The 17,693-nt window shown below is 38.2% G+C and overlaps 1 protein-coding gene across 1 annotated transcript; it reads left to right on the top strand.

Annotated features, from left to right (window-relative positions):
* The first annotated feature begins 249 nt into the window (after positions 1 to 249).
* Positions 250 to 4,859, top strand: LOC122518424. The gene is made up of 7 exons (XM_043637363.1): positions 250 to 938; positions 1,018 to 1,121; positions 1,223 to 1,322; positions 2,688 to 2,773; positions 2,866 to 2,989; positions 3,185 to 3,416; positions 4,520 to 4,859. The coding sequence occupies exons 1-7, from the start codon at positions 825 to 827 to the stop codon at positions 4,687 to 4,689; spliced, it is 930 nt and encodes a 309-aa protein (XP_043493298.1). The 5' UTR covers positions 250 to 824; the 3' UTR covers positions 4,690 to 4,859.
* Positions 4,860 to 17,693: the final 12,834 nt, after the last annotated feature.

Genomic DNA, 17,693 nt, shown 5'->3' with positions numbered 1-17,693 from the left:
CATACGCTAACAAAATATCCGATTTGTTTCGAACGATGATATCATTGATTAAAAGCTCGACACGTCCTTTTTCTCTCTCTCTCTCTCTCTCTTTCTCTCCCGTTAATTTTCGTCTATATTTAACTTGTATTTTTTAACGAGCAATATGGGAACCGTAATTCTGAAAAATTGCAGTCCATTTTCAGTCACGCATACCGCGCGATTGAAAACAAATTGTTAACAACTTTTATCGATAAGCAAATTGTTGAATGTCGCCCTCCACCAATTATCGATTCGCTCGGTCTTGTATCATTTTTTCATTCTTGATTACTCTTATTGTTTTTGTTTTTATTATTAATCGTAAACAAATTGCGAGCGAATCGAGTTTGTAAACTATACACACCCGGCGTATATGTTTCCTCGCGTCGACAACATTCCGGTGGTTAGTTTCTGTCAAAATGAATAAGGTTAACAGGACATAATAAAAATCGGATTTTGTATTTTTATCTTCAGGATTATTGTTTCGTTTTTTCGATCGTAATAAATAAATTGCGAGGGTAGATTAACGCGGATCGAGCTTGCAAACTATCATCGAGCGTTTATGTTTCCTACCGTCAAAATTCCGCGAATGATTGTTTCCGTCAAAATGAATAGGGTTAACGGAGAATAATAAAAATCGATTTTGACGAGTGTAACGAACGCGTAAAAACTAACGCAGCGATTATCGGATTAACCCGAGGCGAATTTTCGAACGGTTTTCAAACCCGCCGACATCGATAATAAACTTGAACGATCCTACTAATACCTAAATCCTTAAAGAAAGAAAGTATTAACCCCTCGCAAGAATGGTGTCCGAGAGAATAAAATACGCGATGGCCCATCTATCGCGGAAACAACACACCAGATTATTGGCACGTCCGAATTGGAGAAGATTTCGTAGACCGGACGCGAACATAACGGTAAATATGAAATTTATAAAGAAATATTGTTTTTAACGACAATATCGATGTAATAAATTAGATCGATTTAATAAATTAGGTAGACCCAAATGCAATATCTCGTGCAGCACTAACGTGTAAACCTTCGGAACGTATCAAGATTATGGCTCGACCAAAATACGTAACCAAGAAATACGATGCCCTGTAAGCGGCGTCGTTTAACGCTTCCTTTTTAAAGCTGATCCCAGTGTTGGTAAGCTCTATATACCTATGGTACTGCCTTATCAAATGTATTTTTCATACAGAAAAGACTATCCAGCACCATACCAACGAGTTCATCCAAAGACACTCGCAGCGAAGGCTACTACTCGTATTCTGAATTTGGCTGTGCCGAAAAAGCGGTGGGTTCGTACTTGGAATTTAAAATGATGCCGTGGTGGTGGTACCCGCACCCGTTCTATCTCATTATTCTCGCGGAGAATCCTCCTGGCAACTGAGAGAAGCCACGCCGAAATATATAAATACATATATAAATATATATATATACACGCGTTTGTGTTGTGTGTGTGCGCGCGAGTTTGTAAAGTAAACGCGGGTATGGAGCAACGCGAAATAAAATCCAATCGCGCTTGGGATCTAAGAACCGTGCAAAATCTTCAGCTTCGTTCATCCGTGAGCCAAGCTTTGCGCCAAAGCACTATTATAAAAACTTATATAATCGAGATATGTAATCGAAGTACGCGTTTCTACATACCTACGCGTAAACTATGCACGTACATACAACACATTCGAGATAGAAAATATTAAATTTTGATTGACGATATCACTTTGAATATTTCGGGAGGATTCAATCCATTAAACGATAAGTCGGTTCGAGAGGAAACGTCGCAAGATTTTTTCCCGTCGATGAGAAAAAGCTGTTTCGACGAGGAGCAAGGGAATTCGCGTTTACTTTTCGGTGATAAGTCGAATCGATCGCTTTAAAATGAACTCATCAAGCAAACTAAATTTATTCGTTAAAGAAAGAAGAAGAAGAAAAATAAGAATAAGAAGAAGAATCTTGGAACGATTTAATGCGAACGAAGGGTATTTCTCATTGGCAGGTAGAAGAAGCTTGTAGTAGTAACAGTCCGCACAAGTTTCCACTTTGCCTTCGTTCGGCCGTGGAAAAAGACCCGAAGTGATCGGACACGTTTCCTAGGGAAGAACGAGAACGAGAACGACGAATCGTAGCATCTTTCCAACTCGACGTCGATCTCGATTTCACGAGAGGCCGAACCTAATCGGATTGTCCTTCGAACACTTGCCACTCGCGAGAGAGTAGTCCCGTATAAAGTCGGATTTAGATTTCTGAGTAACCTCTTATTCGACATTCGTACCTATATATACCCTATATACACCATATATATACTTTATATATACTTTATATACTCAGTACATACCCTATATAGATAGAAACATCATATATCCGATACACTATACGTAAATGTACACTTGCACATTCAGTTTACTCTTTGGAACGTTGTAAAACGAGTTACTCTTTCTTTGGCTTTTACCTTTCCCTTATCATTTTCTCTTTTTCTATCGCAAAAGAGTTGCGTCATTTCCTTTTGATTCTTACCTTTTTCCGGATCTTTCTAACCTTTCGTCAAAGATAAAGGATGAAACCAACGTGATAATGAATCGTTCCTAGCTTTTTTCTCTCTCTATATATTTCTTTCTCAACATGGAAAGATAGAAAAAGTTATCTCTCTTTGATTTTCATCCCAGATCGTTAATAATTATTCCAATATTTTCGAAATATGTTTGAACGTATTCCTTAATGACGATCAAAAATATATCAAATGTTGTAATAGGTAAGACAAGCTTTTTTCCTCGTAGCATCACGAAAAGAGAAAGCATGTGAACGGGATTTGCTTTGAATACAAAATCCTCTTTTCGATTTCAGCGTTCTCGAGCAGCGTATTTTCGAGTTTCGTAAGCCACCTCCGAGGGATCACGATTGGGAAAGACACAGAATGATCATAGACAAACTGTCGAGACCAAAAATTTATCGCAAGCCAAAACCCTTTGTAATTAACATTTGTGTATCGAGTAACAATTCGATCTAGTTTTCTATCGTAATAAATGGGGGCTGGACGATGTATAATTCCAAACGATTGATTTTTATTATCAACGAGACTTGACGCCCATTTATTACGATTATTCGATCCGAATATTAATTTTGTCGATAAAAGAAACGATGGAGATTTAATACGTAATTACAGGTTTCGAGAAAGAGGCGGCGGCGGCGGCTCAACATGAGAAGGATCCAGAATTTAGCTGAACCGGTGATCAGAGAGATTCCAATTGACAGAGATCCCTTTTCAGTAGCACGATCCGCTCTGAAGTACAGGATCACAGACCGCATGATGCGGCTCTACCATTCAAAGAACGAATTTAAAGTTATGAAGCCACGAATACCAGGAGCAGTATCCCGAGCAGCCTTGACAGCAATCGGTAACGCATATGTTTCATATATATCTAATATTTAAAACACAAAATGTTCCTTTACCTTGGTCAATTCGTTATACAAAACTATAGAACTACTGTTTCATTATATTTCTTTTTTTTTTTTGATTTCTTTTTGATTCTTCCTATTAGTTCGGACTCGAGCACGGCTGCTAACTAAGCCAAGAATATTTTTTTTTTTTCCTAACCAAGCCCGGGCGCAAACGTCGAAGACTGCGTTTTTCTGGAACACGGCATGTGGGTCAGTCTTCTTCATTTTCCCTCGGCTCATTCGAATCGAGGAGGGATCGGTTTAAACACTTTTGTCGGATCCCGGAGAGTAAAAACGCGATCCCATTGACGCGAGTTATTCCGGTACATTCCGGTACTCCCTCTCGCACGGGTCGGGTACACGGTCAAGCTCGTGCCATTTTTTCATGGATACAAAGAAAGAACGGAAGAACGTTGGCAAAAGCGCGTTTGCTCAATTTTTAAGTATTTTACGATCCTTATCCGAGATTCCATACGCGAAATAAATTTTAATCTGGGCAAGATAAAATTGATAATCGCGTTCGAACAATAACATCCGTAGGAAGGGATGGAATTTATTTAATATTCGCGATAAGGTATTTTCACGTAATAACACATATTTGGCTACGTCATATTATTAGAAATCCGAGTTTGAGAAAGTTATTATATCGATCGTGTTATATGCAATAGTCTATATCGATATAATCGTTACGTTCCCAAAACCAAAGATTATTTCCCGTGAGATATTCCCATTAAGAAGAGTACGTACCCCCCGATTCAAGTTTGAAGCAATTTCACGGTTATTAGTTTCCTTACACCTTCTTCTTCTTCTTCTTTTTTTTTTTCCCCAAACACAAGGTACGCCTGATTAAACGTACCTTTTTCTATTGGCCGAGGACGATACCATCGTCGTCCCATTCGTGGTCTCATTTCTCGTCCCATTTCTTGTCCTATTCGTCGTAGCAGTTCTCTTTTATTTGTCGTAGTCGTAACGTCGGCCATTGAATTCATTTTCTTTCGAGTCATTTGTCGAGCTTGGCCACCTTTAAAAGCGACAGAATGCATGCTCCTTCATTTTGCAGCTTCCTCGAGGACGATAATCCTGGCGAGACCAGCAGTACGTCCTGCAGGAATGGAAACTGATGTCAGGGAAGACGCCTTCACCGTTTCCCCGGCTGCTTTGAAAGCTAGGTGTTCGAGACGATTGAAAAAGCTCGCAAAACCGAGGAATCACAAGTCTAGGAAACATTGATTTGTTTTCTATAACCTCCCCCCCGGCCCCTCTCCAGTTTTTTATTTTATTTTTAATTTGTACAGATACGAAAATATCTCATTTTATTTGCACACACACGTTACTACCATAACACAATTTAATGTCTACGATACGTATTATAAGTCCGACGCATACCCGTCGCGTCTACAGGATTAATAATAAATTTATAATTAACAGCTGGGTAGAGAGGAAACTTGCCGCTTACTCTACGTCTACTACTCGACTTTATACGATCTAAGCTTTATCCCATGCATAGATTCTAATTAGTATAAATTTTCAACGTTGCGTCACGTTTAATATTCGCAAAATCTTGACTCGATAGAGGAACCGAGCCGTCGCAAAAACGGATTATATCGTTCATTGTATGTATTTCTTGTCCTGTACATTTTTTTCCCCCCCAGAAACAAATTTATTTCGATCGTATAACAAGATTATTCTCCATTCTCGCTTTTCCCCTAGCAATCAATTCTAACGCATGTTTAGTTAATCAAGTTTCATCCGACTTTTATTAAACTAATTGGGCAAAGTCTTATAGTTTCTAGTCGCAAACTTCATTTTCAATCGTTTCAATTTAAAACTGCAAACAAGGATGAATTATCAAAATTATTGAAAGTTTCTTGGAAAGTTTTGCACAAAGTGATAGATAAAAGCTAGTTTTAAAGAGTCGAATTTCCGGTTAGTTGGTTGTTTTCGAGCCTAGAATACGAACGAACTTTATTATTATTATTATTATTATTATTATTATTATTATACAACGAGTTATAAATTCTTCTAACGAGCAAAATGAAAATTTCTTAACGAAGATGTCGGACTACAGTTCAAGTCCTTGATCTTTCTTCTTCTTCTTAGTTAGCTCGGTTATAAGCGTAGGTGTGTAACAGTCGTTCGTTCGTCTATCATCTATCGGTGGAAAGAAAATAGAGTAGAACGGCGGCAGGATTCTATAGCAACAGGCGCTGTTTATAACGGATCAATGTTTCTCTCAGTATGCCGAAGTGTAACAACACGACTTGTTACGCGTCGCGTAACTTTGCCAATTGAAATTTTATTCAAAAACAAACTTTACCGACTACTAGGATGCACCACCACCTTTCTCCCGCTCTACTTTTTTTCCCCTTTCCTTTTTTTTTCTTTTCTTTTTATTCAACGAACACGAGAGATGCTAGTTCGATCTTTCGTTTCGTCAAATATTACTTTTTGATTCTCATTTTGCGACAAATATTTCATTTATTTCGTTCTTAAATGCACAACTGTACACCGACTACCACCATAACCACTCGTAATATATCGTTGTGTAAAATTCGTCGAACAATTATTATCGATCAAGCCCACTCTCAAGCGTTTATACGACCCCCCCATTTATGCAACGCAATGAAATATTTTGTATTTAGCCCAACACGCTCGATCAAATGAACCTTAATTATGTATCAGGCTAAAATATTCATGATTTTCCTTTTCTGTTCTTTTTTTTCTTTTTTTTTTTTTTTTTTTATAATAATCGTGCGTCGGCATTTAAAATATTGACACCGTATAGTGATCGTAAAACGTCTATATTATCGCGATTGAAACGTACCTAAAATTACCGTATGACGTAGTTACAATTCATTGTGTATTTTACATTGCATTCATTGATTTTAATTAGCAATTTAGCGTAACTCGAGATATAATCATTTAGTAATGATGTCGCGCGAAATAGAATTCGTTTTGAAACTTTGCGAAACATTGCAGTGACTATTACTACTACTACTACTACTACTTGATCACTGATATAATTATTCTATATACATGTACACAAGTGTATTTTTAATTCTACGATAAAAGATAAATGAGAAATTGAATTTTATACTTAGACAAAATTCATCTCCTCCTCCCTCCCCCCCCACCCGAGAAAATATCTGAATTTAATCATCTAACGAATTTCGAGTGGCAATTAGAAATTCTATTGCACCAAAAATAGATTTCGATGATAGCGTGTCACGAAATCGCGTGACGTTTTCGTCGACGTAATACGCGTTAGACAACAACTTGCTCGTTGTTTGACGTTGGACTTTAGAGAGATAGAATTGCAAGGAAAACGTATGGTACGCGCGCATAAGGATGACAGGATGTGTGCAACACGAAGAAAGGGAGACGGAACCTTTGCAAATATACTCTCTCTTGCTCTCGTATACCGACCTCTCGCCGAATGGAATATAAATGGAAAGGGTCGGACTATGCTCTTGCGAATCCTCTTGCGAATCCTCTTGCGAATCCTCTTGCAATTCCATCCACGTCCGAACACTCCTACGTTCTGCTGTCACCGTCCTACCAGGGAAACCTACACCCCATCTACCACCCCATCTACCACCACCACCACTATTACCACCACCACTAAGGTAGGTGCCCAGCAAATTTTCCTTCTTCTTGATCTATTATACCTTTTTTTTAAACCTTGATTCGTCTATTTTTATTTACGATTTAATTGTAAGTAAATCCCCATATATCGGAATTTGTAAAAATGATCTAAGCTTATTGTGTTACACATTTAGATACAGTTACTTCCAACGAGATATATGCGAAACGACCTAAATTTTCTTTACATCTACTCGACTGCTCATTGTCGACTGCTAATCAGTTAGCACGTAAAAAGGGAAAAGAATATACCCAGCGAGCATTCGCCTCACGTCGTTGACAGTGAATGAATTTTTGCTGCTTCGGAAAGTTTTTTTAACTAGACGAATCGACAAGCATAACGAACCCACCAACCAACCAACCAACCATCCCACCAAACACGCGAGACGACGGTGCCGAGCCTTTTTTCTTTTTTTTTTTCCCTTCTTTCTATTTTTCTATTCTTTCTGCTCGGTGTTCCAACAACCTAGACCGCGTCCGCCTTTTTCACGTGTTGTTATAATTTCGGAATAGCTCTAAAGCATTGTTGCCTTTACGCTTTACGCATGAACGTGCTCGATGATGCCGTAGGCTTCTATCGTTTCAAGAAAAGCCAGCTAGGAAATGGTGATGCCTTTCAAAATTAACGATCACCCATTCCCGCCCCCGTTCGAGTAGATGCAAAATCGATCGTTGACAAACAACACAACAAACGCAAAAATAATCTCTCTCTCTCTCTCTTCGATTTTCATTCGAATAATTACACGCACGTTGTATACTTCGAACGAAATTATTTTACCCAAAATTAAAAACATTTCTTATATAGGAGAAAATATGAAAGAAATAAAAAAAAAAAGTTGGTGTGTGTACTTATGTACGCACGCAAGAAGTTATACTTCTTTGCCGTACCAAAACGAACATAACCTCAATAACTTCAAAAATAACTTCAAAAAAAACTTCAAAGGAAAAAAATAACTTAAAAAAAATATTATTATTATATATATATAAGAAAGAATAAAAAAAAGAAAAACTGGTGTGTGTACTTATGTACACACGTAAGAAGTTATACTTCTTTGGCGTACTGAAACGAATATAACCTCAAAAATAACTTCAAAAAAATATTGGATTGGAAGTATGAGAACATAAGCAACTAATTATTATTATTTATTTATTTAACAAAAAAAAGAAAGGAAACATATTTTCAATCGGTCTACACTAAATATAAAAAAGATATATCGAATAACTTCACGCGTCAACAGTCATGGCGCGGTTACAGCATTAGTTCTCGCTTCGATCATTTAAGTAAAGCAGCGCTGAGTACGATTAGTAATTGGATGGGTGACCCGCTTGAGAAAAGAAGGGGGGAAGAAGAAAAGAAGACAACTTCATGCCGTATACTTGAAATCGCTTTGCCGCGCGTCGTAAATACTTGACAAACTTCATGGTGTCGATTTTTCGTGTCGCTCGTAAAAATTCACTCTCATTACATTTTCCCCAACGCGCCAAAAGAAGTATAACTTCAAAAATAAAGGAAATAAGGATACCTATTACTCCGAACACGATTAATTTAGTAGGCAAGATATTTTTCTCAACTTTTTGGCGGTAGTATGTGCGTGTGTGTGTTTACCTACCACCTCGAGGAGAACAAGGTACAATTTTTGAGAAAGCTTGATGTAATACGTGTGTTCGATGAATGCTCGATCGAACGATCGCGTCTCAACACCAGGTCCATATCGGTGTGTTATAAAGCTTTGAAAGGTTATGGCTCGAAATACGAACATACGAACGAACGAAAGAACGAAAGAACGAAAGAACGAGAGAGAGTCGAGTTTCTCGTTATTGGAAATTGGAAAATCGGCCCCCTGATGCTGGTGCTGCTGCTCCTTCACCGTCTCCGATCCTTTGCGGTCTTTAGAATCTCGCGCTTTTGCTTTGCAACGACTAACGGATCTTTCCAAAAGACCAAAAATATTTGACTATCCTATAAGTTCCTTCCTTCTTTTTTTTCTTTTCTTTTTTTGATGCAAAATCAATAGACGATATTTATTGTTTATGAAGGAGAGAGTGAGAGAGACTAAATAAAAAATATAAAACTAAGAGAGAAATAGGAAAACGTCGATATAACTTGGATTACTCTCAACGATTAATCGTTCGTGAGAAACTATCGTTATGAAAAATCGCCAGTCGGATAATATAGTTCGTTGTATCGATCGTTTTTCTTCCACGACTACCACCACCACCACCCATCTCGTGTGGATTAAGGAAATCTTCATCTTCTTCGTTTTCTTTTTTTTTCCTGCTTTTTTTCTTCTTTTTTTTTTCTTCTTTTTTGTGTGAAATAAAACTCATGAGTATAGTTCGTCGGATTATTGTGGATCAGCCGACTGAATTCGTAACGTGGAACGTTCACGATCTTTTTCAAAAAGATTCACCCGTTCTCTCGTGCAAGAATCGAGAAAAGATATCGTTTGCCGAGGGGGTTATAGCGATCAGAATAAAGGTGAAAACTTTTCTTACACGTTTATGGCTTTTAAGGGGTTTTCTTCGAATTGCCGAGGAGAAATGCCACGTTTGCTGGAAAAATGCTACTTTCTTCTTATATAAGAAGGGGTCAGGGATTTAAATGGAGGAAACGCCAAAATATCTTCCTTCCTTACTTCCTTCCTTCCTTTTTTACTTCGGAAGACTATTTTACTAGAATATACCATAATATAATCGAACGATTCTCCAGAGAAATCCTGAAAAGTGTTTACTCTCTTACATTTATTTATTATCCTGTTTCAAATACGAATAATAATTGTACCCTCTCACCTGTCCTATTTTATTTTTCCCTAGTTGAATACGAGTAGGAGAACGTTGCGAACGATAAAGAAGACATTTTTCTGGAAAAATTTCTTTCGAAAAATAAAAGAATATAAAAAAAAAGAAACTTCTTATATAAACTATAAACGAAATTGAAATAAATTTCAAACGAATACAGTAAAAACGAATAGTAGGTTGCTATCTCAACGCTTTCATATTTATTCCAAGTATATGTAAGTAGGAACTTTTCGTACATTTGAGAGATCCTTGTTTCATTCTTTAACGTTGACGTTTTCTCTCTCTCTCTCTCTCTCTTTCTTTCCTTTCTTCTCTTTGTGCACATCTTAAAAGTTTGAGTTGTTATCGTCACTCTCTGATGAAACGTGGAACACGATGATGTAATATACAAGGGTGTACTTTATATATCTCGTACTATACATATATATACAGTGTCTGTTAGAAATAGGCTAGAACAATGGAGAAGGATGCAACAACAACAACAAACAAAAAGAAAGAAAAATATGCATAAAAATCAAGCAAAGAGGTGTCTCTCTTGTTGGAATAATACGTTATCTATCTCTCTCTTTCTCGTGTACGCGTTATGTATATCAGAATAGTGAGTACATAAGTATCAAGGTACTTTACAGAAACGATCGTTAGATCGGGTTATGTACATGGAAAGATACATATAATGTATAACGGTGTTTCGAAACTAGGTGTCAATCATTTCTATCTTCTCTAATACGTCGTAAACTATCGCTCCCTTGCTTTATCGGAGACATATAGTTCAAAGTTGCCAAGTTATAGCTTGTTGTATAAATTTACTAATAAGGAGAACTCGCCCGTAGAGAGTGTGAGAACCCTAATCAATAGTGACATAATTGATTACCATCTTTCACGATCACACCGGATCACAAACATTTTTTCAACTCCCACACCTCCAACCCCCCACCCCAACCCCCATGAAATATAGCGTTGTTTCGCAAATAAGCTTAAGTCTCGCTCTATTTTTTTTTCTATAATAAATAACAATACGAAAAAGGAAGAAAGAAAAATTATAAATATATTCTCGTTTAAAAAGATATTACATCGTCGAATATTTTATTTATGATGATAGATGATTCGTAATTTTGTTAATATTATCGATACATCTTTATACAAACGGATAATCACACATTTTCATATCACGTAGAGATCATTTCAAGATACATACTAATCGAATTCACGTATAAAAGTGATCGGTAAAATGAAATTTTATATGCGTTTCCGGTCAAAATGTTGTTAGCCAAATTTTCCATTTACAAGTATCCACGTGGATGGTATATAAGGTATATTAAAATTGATGAAAATAAGCCGATTACTTTGAATGTTTAAATCGATATTTATATTTTGATGGGCACGCCGTGCACACCGAAATGGCTTATTTAATCCGAACGACCGTTGGGAATTTTCATGAATCATTAGATGCTTTTATGAATCGGCTTTGATCGATCGTTATAATAATTCATTATTCGTTAATATTATACGAGTAGAAAAGAAAAAGTTAGCTTAGATTAGAGTTTCTCTACGTTGGATCATCCGGTTATCCGTGAAATTAGTTGACCGATACACCTTTGTTAACCTTTTACTAATCCTTTGCTATCGTACACGACAGTTTGCTATTAGTTTTTCTCTCCTTTTTACTTTCTTTTCCTTTCGCACTTCCCTCCCTCCCTCGCCCACACTCCCCCCCCAGCCCCACTTCTTCTACAACCGGCAATTTATGACGTTGACATTGTTCAAAACTTTTGCCATCAGAACCCTTTGCCCGTTTTCTCTCGCGTCCACGTGTAACACGCGTGAGTTCGCATACATATACACATAATTTGTCTGCGCCATACTGCAACTTTTTTCTCCTTCACACGCGCACACGTACATGCACGTACGTGCACATGCACACACATTCCTCCAATCCCCGTTGCTCACTTTCTATATATTTCCTCGTATATCGTATTTGCGTGGAGAAAAATTTAAAGGACACGATGCGGCACAGTAAAAAACCTTTCCCACCTATCCCCGGAAGCAAAATGATTACAAAACGACCGGTGGTAACCTCGAAACGTAATTTTCCATTCGAATGGAGCAACGGAAGAAAGAAAAAACAAGAAAAAAAAACAAAAAGATAGATTTGATTCGTTTTCAAGACGAACACACTTGGTTCCACGGTTTTTTTTTTTCCCCCATTTCGGTCATCAGCTACTATGGTGCTTTATTAGCAGACTTTTTGTTCCCTAGTCGAGTCGAACGACACTCCCTCTAGCGACTTTATGATTTCCATCGATATTCCTTGTCGTTGAGTCGTCGATCGTCAATCACGACCTGCCCGTTTCATACCATCTATTCTCCTTTTTCCCTCTTTCGTTCCAAATACATAGATACATCATACATTCTACTCGTGGATTACAAAAGAATCTAGATAGTTTTGAAGTTATACTTCTTTTGGCGCGTTGGGGAAAATGTAATGAGAGTGAATTTTTACGAGCGACACGAAAAATCGACACCATGAAGTTTGTCGGTATTTAACGACGCGCGGCAAAACGATTTCAAGTATACGGCATGAAGTTGTCTTCTTTTCTTCTTCCCCTTCTTTTCTCAAGCGGGTCACCCATCCAATTACTAATCGTACTCAGCGCTGCTTTACTTAAATGATCGAAGCGAGAACTAATGCTGTAACCGCGCCATGACTGTTGACGCGTGAAGTTATTCGATATATCTCTCTTATATTTAGTGTGGACTGATATCTATATTATGATATTTTATTATTCTTTTTAATATATATATATCGATAATAAATTTAAATTAATAATAATAATAATAATTTCTTTTGTTAAGTTATTTTTGAGGTTATTGAGGTTATGTTCGTTTTGGTACGGCAAGAAGTATAACTTCTTACGTGCGTACATAAGTACACACACCAGTTTTTTTATCTTTTGTTTATTCTTCTATGCACAAATCTAATCGATCTTTGATTATGATCAATTTATTTTATGTATTTAGATTATTTCAAGCGAGTACCTAGAATTTTTAGCATTTATACAAGGTCCTGCACGTTGCCTTGGAGGATATGGTAGGGGGGGGGGCAGGAGGGAATTTAACAAAGGGCCAATGTCCCGTGCAAAGGATTAACGATGCCCCATTTGACGTCAAAAATATTACGGACACCTAGGGTGTGTGCGCAGGAACCAGTCACCCAACCAGTCAACCCAACCAGTCAACCCAACCAGCCAGCAGCAAGCCAGCCAGCAAGTCAGCCACCCAGACAGCCTGCTAAATTCCGCGGCTGGAAGTTTCGCGCGATCGTTCGAGAACGGTTCTCTAATAACTTTAATATCCAATTTCAGATATTGCGCCGAAAGTTTATTCCGAAGGTGTGCGACGACGAATATCGGAGAAATAGAAAGAAAGAGAGAGACAGAGATAGATAGAGAGAGAGAAAGAAAATGGATAGATTGGACGTAAAAGGCGAGAGAAACGAAGAAAGTAAAAAAGAAAGTATTAAAACACGAGGATTTCGTTTCCAAGTCGATAGGTTAGAAATCGGTTGGAAAGTAGAGATAAAAACGAGATAAAGGGAGAAAGAGGTTTGATTAAGGCTCGATAACGACGCAAAGCAGACAGTTAATTATTAACTACATTGACGTTAAGGTACGAGAATAATTAATGAGCAGAAAATATTCCTAAAGATGGAGTAGTTTATTCCTATTATTAGGCTGATACGATAATTAATTTCAACGCTTTGCGGCCTGACACTTTTAAAACGATTAAGTGTGTTTTTTTTTTCTTTCTAGGCAATTATAGCACTCGACAAATGAGAATACGAGAGGAGATGTACCGTCGTTAATTGGAAAAAATAGCGGAAGTAGTTTGTAGTAGTTTGAGACTAGAGGAAGGAAATCAGGAATACGAGTCAAGGACGAAGGACTCGTCTTGACTTGACTCGACTTGATTTGGATTGCCAGCATGTTGGACGTGTGTAATACGTGCCGTAGTAGCAGCTTCTACCTCTTTCTCTCTCTCTCTCTCTCTCTCTCTCTCTCTCCTCGCTTTTCAATTTGTCCCTCACGAAATGCCGCCATTTGTCTTTATTTTCCCTTAAACCGAGCCTCCCGACTTATCGTTATCGGCGATGGCACGCGAGAGCTCGGTTTCCTCAGGAAACCACATTCTCTTCCCACCCCCCCCCACCTCACCACCGCTGATTCAATCTCACGAAACAATCTGCTTTCGTTCAAAGACGATTCTTCGAGATAGAAAATAGGGGGAGAGTGGGAGAAAAAGGGCGGAATACATAATTCCATTGTGTCTTTCTATTGTCAAACCACCAACGAGTTCGCTTCATTAAAACTACCCCATAATAATATACCTTCATTCTCATCGATCCAAATAAGAGATCCAAGAAGTATATCTCTTTTTTTCTACCTCTATATATTTTAATCTCGAATGAGAGAAACCCGAAACAATGCGGGTTGCGTTGGGCATCATAGCGATTAATTAAAAATTCGTGTAATGAATAGCACGGGGGAAACATTTTTCAGATTACACGGTTGGAGAGTATGTTTTACAATTTCCTGGAAAAGCTTTACGCGAAATCCCTTTTCGTAAGCTTATTTCGAAAATGTTTCTCGGTACCGGGAGGAGGTCATGCGTGTTTATTCTCTCTCGTACGAAGATTTTACTGGAAGAAAAGGTAAATTAGGTAGCGGGTTGGGGGGGGGGAAATTCAAGAGTTCCAGTCCGGAAATTGATCGCAGAGAAGTTTCGGCTTTTCTCTCTTTCTCTTTCGACAAAGTTACGAACTAACCATTAAGCGGCTAACGCTAAATACATATCGATGATGATAGTAGTGAATGTTGGCGCGAGAAAGCCGCGACCCTTGAAAAGCAAGCTAGCTCGCTATTACTGTTTGCCTGAAAGCTGAAAGGGATGTTGCTTGCAGTCGGTCTGTCTGCTGGCGCGTTACTGAAACGTTCCTGGGTTGTTCTACTGTATATCGTGGAAATTTAATCGTGATGCTGGCCGCAGTAATACGAGTTAATGGATAATAATCTAATATAGGCTCGCGTGCACGGTGCAGACTTTCGCGAGCCGTGGCTTGTTACGCACTCGGAGTTTCGAGTGCTACCTGCTTTCCAGAGAGCTTCGAGTATGCTTCCCATCGGAAGAGGAAGCTAAAAGAGAGGGAGAAATGGGTGGTAGAGGAACAGGAGGAGGAGAAGGAGGAGGGGGAGGAGGAGGAGGCAAATCGCCGGTACGACACGCATCGGCTTGGATTCCATTCTCCAACGATATCGTGCTTTATTTGCAAGCTCGCTTACAAATAGAGCACCAATAAAAGATATCGATCTTCATTCTTCGAGCTTTCGATCCTCATCCACTTGTCGCTTCGTCGAGCTTTATGAGAGAGCTTTGCTATCGATACGATATCGGTGAGATATCCATAAATTAAAGTATTATTCGTTCATCCCTACTTTGTCGTCGTCGTCGTAGTCATCATCGTCACCACTAAATAGCTTTTTTTCAGAATTATGAAATAAGAAGAAAAGATGAGTATGGAAAAATCTAGCGCGAGGGTTTCAACGATTTGTAGTATTCCGACATAAGATATAACGACAGGAGGAAAAGTCATTCGTAGGGAAAAGGAAAAATATTTTTTTTTTCTCCCTTACAAAAAGTAGGACAAAGTCATAGAAACTTCGCGCAGATTGCACGGGGAATGCAGTTTTTCGCGAAGAAGTACGCGATTTGCAGGTAAAACGGTCGGGAGCAGCAGCGAAATGCATAAATCTGGGTGAAAAAAGGTGCTGGCTTTAAAGTTCCCAATTTGACAAAGACGAATCGCGTTGCCTGTAACGCGCGAAATCCGAATACAGGGGAATACAGGGGAATATACAGGGAAATACCGCGACAAGGCAGAACGTCATAAGCATGAGCGATCGCCAAGGGACGTGCCGTTCATTCCGGAAGCCCGTCTTATTCCCGACAACTAAGAACCCTTTAAATTCTCCTTTTCTTCCTTATTATTGTTATTATTATTATTATTCCCTTGATAGTTTCGGATCGGGAACTAAAATTATTTGTTCTCGCGTAAACGAGCTCATTGCACAACGACGGAAGAGAACACGCCTTCTGCTCGATCGCGTGTTTCCTAATATATATGTACGAGTTTCCTTATCAACCCTTAACAGACTAACCCTATCTGTACGCTACTTACTACTTTTACTCATTCCCGTGATCATCTTGAATCGCGATTGATGGAAAGGGATCGATTAGTATTATTTTTTCAAATCTATTTTTCAAACGAATTAAATTAAATTACGTTCTCGTTATAAGCCCTTGGCATCATTCGTCACTCTAGTCACGTCCAATCCGATTATAAAATAAATAAATAAAAAAAAAAAAAAAACAGAAGTTCAGTTGCATCGGCATTCGCATCGAAAAATTTCTGCAAAGCTGCAAGCCCGGCCGCGTGCACCCTCCTCCCTCCCTCCCTTCCCTCTACCTTCTCACTATTTTCGATGCTGCGGTATCAGAGATAATTTACATGGAAATGAGGATCGGCATTGATTTTATGTCGAATCCAGTAACGGAAACTTAGCCGGTGATAGATTGTGCCCGTTACCTGACGTCCCCGACGCTTTCTTACGAAGAAAACGAACAGGATGTTCTTTGATATGGCGTTTTCGATCGATTTTTATATCACGAGCCCAAAAAGATTTCGAGTATTCTACGAAAAACGACGACCCAATCTACCACAACACGTTTCTTATCCTTTTATCAATAATCACTTGCACTTGTAATCCTTATAGATTAAAATGACTATTTATAAATTTTGATCGCATACATACGCGCGTATCGCATAGATCTCATCGATAATATAATAATCGATAAAAATAATGATTATATTTATTCTTTTTTACGTATATTACATTATATCCCAAAACGAGTACTTACTATTAATAAAAATGTATATACATATAAAAACAACGTTATTTACATTGTCCAAATATACGACAAATACTTTATAATAACTTATCTTTCTTACTAATATATTTTTCAATTACAAAAAAAACAAAATTGTCTGTCAAAATAACGACGAAATATCGAGCAGATAAAAAATTCGTTTACGTAGAATACGCGGATCTTTACTTTTATAGTCAAATTGTAACGGCCGAAAACGAACGTGATAAGATTTTTGTTGGTGTACCGAGTCGCAAAACAAACAAAAATAAAAAGATAAAATAAATTAATTGACACACACACACACACAGACACAGACACACGCGTACATATATATACCTCGCGATATTATTTAATAAATAATTTTAAAATAGAAAAATATTTCACTTATGTTAATTAAACGAGCTACATATTCCTGGGAACGCACGTAGGAGCTTGGAATTTAATCTACCATACTTAACTCGCAACATCGACGGTAAACGTATTACCATTTCAGGAAACTCGTACAGATAACGCACGGTAATTGGTAAGAATGTACAGAGATGAGAGAATCGAAGAGAAGTGGAGAAGAGAGAAAGAGAGAGAGATAGATAGAGATAGAATAGACTGTTGTTTCCCCCTAGCCCTTCCCCTTCCCCTTCCCCCATAGCTAACCATTTCCAAAGCTTTGAAGAAAGTTGGAGCATAGAATCGTAAGCAAAAGACGAACTTTGTTTATGAACAACTCGACTCGATCGAGGCCCGTAAATATTTGCATTGGCGATGCACCCTGTGATTTTCCTGGCAGGTTTCTCGAAGAACATGGGCAGCCAGTC

The sequence above is a fragment of the Polistes fuscatus genome, unplaced genomic scaffold, assembly GCF_010416935.1.
Source record: "Polistes fuscatus isolate 324 unplaced genomic scaffold, CU_Pfus_HIC Scaffold24, whole genome shotgun sequence".
Classification (NCBI taxonomy): Eukaryota; Metazoa; Arthropoda; class Insecta; order Hymenoptera; family Vespidae; genus Polistes; species Polistes fuscatus.
The sequence above is the reverse complement of the archived record's forward strand: the minus strand, read 5'-3'. Positions and strand labels throughout refer to the sequence as shown.

Bases quoted from the DNA above. Each gene is read 5' to 3' on its own strand.
- LOC122518424 (XM_043637363.1), top strand. From the start codon at position 825: ATGGTGTCCGAGAGAATAAAATACGCGATGGCCCATCTATCGCGGAAA. The intron at 1,323-2,687 runs GTTCGTACTTGG...TTTTCATCCCAG, and splicing joins CTGTGCCGAAAAAGCGGTGG to ATCGTTAATAATTATTCCAA. The intron at 2,774-2,865 runs GTAAGACAAGCT...TTTCGATTTCAG, and splicing joins TATATCAAATGTTGTAATAG to CGTTCTCGAGCAGCGTATTT.